We start from the raw sequence: 6,687 nt of genomic DNA, 5'->3' as shown, positions 1-6,687 counted from the left end.
AGGCTTTTTGACGTTCCTCTCGGTGGTATCCAGTATGTTTCTGTTATGAAAATACACACAGCATTCCCATAAGAGGGAGATACACACATCAAGTTCGGCATTTGAAAGCCGCTAATAGGAAACTGCTGGCTGACATTGTTGTAGGATTAGCGACTTGCGTCTCATAGGGCGTGCTCGTTTAGGAGTTTCCAGGTTCACGTTTGGGCATATATGGTTCTATGAAACTGACCAATTGTATGTGTATAATTTTACGCCGCCTTAAGCGATATTTCAGCGATATCACGGAGGGGAACACCGGAAATGGGCTTCATTTATTGGCTTGCCAGAGTTATCACCAGACTGCTCGACCCGTGAACATCCGGGGTAGATGACATAGGTCTTCAGCAACCCATATGCTTGCCGTAAAAGGTGACTTTGCTTGTCGTAAGAGGCGACTAACGGGATCGGGTGGTCAAGCTCGCTGACCTGGATGATACATGTCATCGTATCCCATTTGCGTGGATCGATGCTCATGATGTCAATCACTGGATTGTCTGGTCCTGGTCTCGATTTTTTACAATATTGCTGAGAGCGGCGTTAAACAACAAACAACAACAACAAACAACAACCAGACTGCTCCAGAATACCTGCTTGAACTATTGACAAACACTCACCATCTTGAGCCTTACCATCTGCGGACCAACATCTTCCGTCTGTCCAGAGGAGAAACCTAGGCAAGTCTAGATCAAACTAAACCAAGTTTCAAAACGGTAGAAGAGGAGAGTTTTTAAAAAAAAAATATAAAAAAATATGACAATTATTTTTTTTATTTTTTTTTTTATCTGAATGTATATTTGTATATATCCATGTCCATGGTCGCTTTTTGTGTGTTGGTAATTAGCGAGGTACAAACACATTTATCATTTATCATAATCGAATCCGGGCATTGATGTCCAGCGTGATGAGCTCGAGCGAACGCACTGACCACTGAACTACCCTTCCCCCAAGACTTAACAGGAATATTCCGATAGTTTTGTAACCTGTCACTGTTCCACGAAGCGATCTTAACGCTAATACTGCCGTAAGTGTGTAAAAATGTGGAGTGATAACTGTATTATCACTGATGGCGCCTTGTGAAACGGGCCTTGTTAAACGGTCGGGCAGTGGTTAAAGCGTTCGCTCGTCATGCCGAAGACGCGGGTTCGATTCCCGGAGCCCATGAAGCCTGGTGTCTGGTGTCCCCTGCCGTGATAGTGCTGTACTATTGCTAAAAGCGGCGTAAAACCATACTCACTCACATCAAGATCGAATAAACTTTTCTTGTTTGTTTCATGCTTATAACTATCCACCATCTAACATGGGTGTATACTTATTTTTGCCCGGCACTTTACACACGCATACATGTATTCATGCATGTTCTTTCAGAACCTAATTCAGTTCGATTGTTCGCATGTTCCTTTCCGACCCTGGACTATACTTACATGGGCAGGGTTGTCATGACGTTAACTCAGGGTTGTCATGACGTTAACTCAGGGTTGTCATGATGTTAACTCAGGGTTGTCATGACGTTAACTCAGGGTTGTCATGACGTTAACTCAGGGTTGTCATGACGTTAACTCAGGCAAAACGAAACCAGCGAAGTTCGATCTGGGCTGCGATTGCAAATTAATCAGCGAACGATCACATGTTTGGCCCACGCTATGTTTGTATTTCTGTTCTCTTAATCAATACTTTCCAGTCACGGTATCGCGCATATAAGGTTACGCTGTGATCGATTGCCTGTTTAATTTGTACACAGACAAACGCATGACACTAGTCACTGTAACACGATACATCACATTCATCAAAGATTCAAACCCGTGTATACTTGATTGGAGCGGCGAGTCGGGGTAACTTAATTGAAGCTTTGATTACGTCTTAACATGCAGCCAACAACACATAAATTTTATGATGCAACTTTTAAACTTACTTTACGCAAGTCATTAAAGTGAAAACCTGGATGGGTTTGTATGTTTACAATTTTTAATATCATGTCATTTTTTTATAAAGATTAAAGACACGCACTTCATAAATATTAAGTTATTAAATCCTACCTTTACAAATGTGACTGATTTCAACAAACCTGTTTTTATTTTAAAGTAAGAAAATGTACACGTCTTATCAGCATGCTTAAAGCCATCTTCCCGAAGCAAGGAGTTAACTGTCTTTAAAAGTCCAGTTTCCACCCTTGCCGAACTAGGCTTTAATTCATGGACTCGATCGTAGCGCCACCTGTGGTTATTACGAGTCATGTCCCTTCTGAGCCTCGCCTATGGACCAATCATATTCCACCTCTCGTATCACTTGAATTTGAATCAAACAAAATGACGGCGCCCGGTCAAGACGATCTTATCGATAATCAAGTTCTATTGTGTTATAAAACGGGTCTGACATCGCGAAGTGCATCAAATTGCGTGAGCGCCTTGATTATAAACATGAACAAGTTTGGAAAATATTTGTTGACGACGACATGGCTGTGTACATGCTTTGCAAATCCTGCAATCGACTGAAATCTACACGACAGTTTACTGACCGGATTTCGATTTCGTTGCGCAATTTTGATTGGACTATGCATAGACTCGTTAGCCCAGCCAAAATGTAACTCCATAATACCAGCCTTGTTCGGCAAGGGTGGGAACTGGACTTTTATAGTCAGCTAACTCTCTTGCCTCGGGAAAAAGCGCACTTTACAAAATGAACATTATATGAGGGCTTTTTTAGACTTCAACTTTCCAATCGTCAACTTTCCGTTCATATCGAGCAACATTCCCACAGCTCCAGCCCTTGTCTATATTTCGCAACTTTTACGGTACCAACGAGCATGCCCTTTCTACCAATCTTTTAAAGGGCGTCACACGACTCTTGCTCAGAAGCTGTTTGATCAAGGTTACACCATTCAATGACTCAGGAAATCTTTCAACACGTTTTATGGTAGACATGCGGAGGACATTTCCAAATGTGACGTATCAGTAACAGGAATGATGTCCGATGCAATTCCCAATTTTGACGTGTACCATTATCTTCCCGTGTTTTTTCAGGTGACCAATTGACTTGCCTTTGCATGTGTTTGTGACGGGTGCAACCGGTGGGGCAGGTTACACTTGGTATCTTCACTATTTGATAAGTGATTCATAAACACATGCTTATGATATAGTCGGAATTATACGCTCGTCTCTGCTTTATGTAGAGATTTTTCTTTTGAATATGGAGAGGGTTTTGTCGCGTGTATTATTATCTATATCATGTAAATATTGTTTTGTACAGTCTACGAACAGTAGCCTTCTTATGTTTTATGTACATATGTTTTATTGAGTCTTATAAGTCTTATGTCTGGACGTAACTGTTTAAATTATATCTCCCATTCTTGTATATACACAGCTAATGTAAGGTGTGACTCAAATATAAACTATTTCTTTCTCTCTCTCTCCCTCTCTCGCTCACACACACATTGTCTTTCCCTCTCAGTCACTCGCAAACACACACACATACAATCAGACACACAAACACACAGTCTCTCTCTCACACACACATACACAAACACAAACAAAGAAAATTACAATCTCTCTCTCTCTCTCTCTCTCTCTCTCACACACACACACACACACACACACATACAATCACGCACACAAACCACAGTCTCCCTCTCTATCACACAAACACATACACACAAACACACACACAATCACAAACACACTCTCACACAAAATATCAAATGATCGACCCCTAGCAAGTTATGGTTACCCACGAGTCATACATAATTCAGCTTACACTCCCATGGAATCCTCCCTACCTGTCACTGTAATAATAACGATACACGTCATGCCATTCCACCACGCAATAAGTATCACCTGCAATGCAATCAAACAACGTAACTAGCACCAACCCTTACCACACGCCCACCAGAGACTTGTGAAAACAGATTATCCATAATCCATAACTATAACCCATAACTCGTGTACACTCACGGGAATCAGTAGAGCGACCATTACGTAGGAGTCAATGACCACACTGTATAATGCATTATAACATGATGAGAAATCGATGAGTCAGTTTAATGATCGATTAGTGTTCGATGAGGTGACCAGGAAATACATTGCTGTTGTTTTTCGTGCTGTGTGTTTATCTCAGCTGCCTTCACGAACAAACAATCTTCTCCATTGATCCATCATATGAGGAGTTATCCTCTGTTGCATAGAGGAACTAATCTCCTTATACCCTGCCCATAACTGTCAGTTACATACGAGAAAACACATTTGCTCTCACAAAACAAAACTAATATTGAGTGAGTATGTTTTTACGCCGCTTTTAGCAATATTCAAGCAATATCACGGCGGGGGAAACCAGAAATGGGCTTCACACATTGTACCCATGTCGGGAATCGAACCCGGGTCTTCGGTGTGACGAGTGAACGCCTTAACCACTAGGCTACCCGACCGCCCAGAACTAATATTGAGAAAGCTCAAAGAAAATAATTATCTAAGGTTTGGAAATTCAATAGACACTGGTATTTTCGTATTACGTATTTTGTTAGTAACTGTTAAAGTGCCCTGTAAACTATGTCCGTGTTCCATCTTAGAATCTGAGGCAGGATAAGTGTCCTGTAGACTATGCTGGTGAACACGAAGGTCTGCAAGGCAGATTAGGTTCCTTTAGAGCTTAGTATGTAAATAGTTATCTGGTGGCTATGATGTGCGATTGTCATGATTTCGTGTCCCTTTCTGTGTTCAATTTGTGGGGCACGGGTGGCCCAGTCGTCTATGGCGCCGCAATGTCCCTTGGACAACCCAGAAACCTATGATTGTGGGTTCGAATCCCGGTTCGCCCTGCCTATGTTTCTAGGTCTGTCCGCACCATACCCGTGCTCGTGGGTTTCACCAAAGTGGTAAACGTCTGAGACCTGCATCACTTCGGGCCTCACAGACTCCGGGTTGTGTCCAAATGTTTGTTCAAGGCGAATGTCCCGATAGCGTTTGTCCTTCACCATGTCATTCTACGTGTTGATAATGACTTGAGTACCTACAGGTCTGGCATAATGTGTCCGTTATAGATCTGTCAGCACTCACCACTCTACAAACAATATGATGTGTGATGACCCACCCGCACGTGCCATGAATAAGTTCACCGACATTCACTACATCGAGGACACGGTCCCGACCTCTATCTTCATAATTGCCAACTAATATTCTCACTCAGAATATAGCGGTACAGTTCAAGCCAAGCGTTCTCTTTACCGACGTGCGGTATACAATTCAACACTCATTCAAGCTATGTATTCAATGTTAGGCTATACACTCTGTGCTTTATGTCGGCTAACGTGGCCAGTAACCTGCCCCGACTGCACAATATCGTTATACCTAATGCCCATTCACAAGCTTAACACCTCACCTGGTACTTTGACAACCAGTTTGTCAGAATTCCTCTCACATGCCACCAGTGTCAGCCATGGTCTGGCGAGCAAGGTGGGCCTAATCAAACACGCCCATAGTTGTTAGTGATTCCTAGAGAAACCAAACAGCTTGATGATCGCATAGCATATCGACCCTCGCGGAGATAGACGAGTCATCAAGACCGGGGTGGTTAGTGACGCGAGCAGAGGGGTAAGCCTAGAGGGGTAGGTTCCGACTGTCACGCACCTGTCAAGCGGGTATATATAAAGAGACAATCACGCAATCACCATGCAGGACAAGAGGGGAGCAATCAGCACGACCATGAGGTCTCGGAAGGTGTGTTACGACGACTTCACCAACGGGTTCTATGTCGAGAGCAGGCTTGAGACTCTGAAACGACAGATAGAAACCCGAGGCGGGCTGACTGACGTTCTCAACAAGGGTCAAGATGCGAGATGTGATTTTCGGAAAAGACAAGTTGATGCTGCTAAAAGGATTTTTACTCGCAAGAGTTCAATGGCGATGACAATTCATAAGGACAACTTACAGGAGTATAAGGCTCACTGGGGGGTACTGCAGGACATTGCTAGGAAGAAGGAGCGACAGGAGTTGTATGATGAAGGTAGTATGGGTAGGTACGGGCTCGGTTCTAGTAAAATTGAAATTCAGGATTTAATTGAAAAGAAGATTAAACAGAGTTCCCCGTCTGCGAAACGGCGGAGGGACGCTCGGAAACATCTGAACCATAGAAGCAGAGTGGAAGTGTTTGACAGAAACCTCCCGACCTCGGCTCTTCTTAAGTCGAAGGTTAAGAGTCGAACATCGACTAAAGGAGGGGATTTCAGAACTAGGAGGGGTACAACTCAACTTGTGTTGCCGCCCATCGCCGTGACTTTCACGAAGAAGAACGGGAAGCAGGTTGGAAACGGCGTTCATATCACGACAAGACCTGCAACCAGTGGACGCTACAATGATCTCGGACTCCCGGCAGTGTTTGTGACGGAGACCAACAACGCCGTCTGATGTAGCAACGTCGACGACAGATCTCAACGCACTTCAGTATTATAACACCATCGTATTGACGACACAGTTGCGATGACGATGTGAAAAGGACTTGGTATAGACGGAAAGAAGATGATTCTGTGATGATGATGATGATGATGATGATGATGATGATGATTCTGTGATGATGATGATGATGATGATGATGATGATGATGATGATGATGATGATGATGGTGATGATGGTGATGTTGATGATATTGACAGTAACAACGACATGA

At 43.2% G+C, this 6,687-nt stretch overlaps 1 protein-coding gene across 1 annotated transcript; it reads left to right on the top strand.

Moving 5' to 3' along the window:
• Nucleotides 1-5,693: 5,693 nt before the first annotated feature.
• Nucleotides 5,694-6,428, top strand: LOC139446515 (uncharacterized). Its single transcript, XM_071227821.1, has one exon. It carries the CDS (start codon nucleotides 5,694-5,696, stop codon nucleotides 6,426-6,428), a length of 735 nt encoding a protein of 244 aa, XP_071083922.1.
• Nucleotides 6,429-6,687: the final 259 nt, after the last annotated feature.

This window comes from Haliotis cracherodii, unplaced genomic scaffold, assembly GCF_022045235.1.
Source record: "Haliotis cracherodii isolate W230 unplaced genomic scaffold, xgHalCrac1.p SCAF_6, whole genome shotgun sequence".
Classification (NCBI taxonomy): Eukaryota; Metazoa; Mollusca; class Gastropoda; order Lepetellida; family Haliotidae; genus Haliotis; species Haliotis cracherodii.
This window is presented reverse-complemented; position numbering and strand designations above follow the sequence as displayed.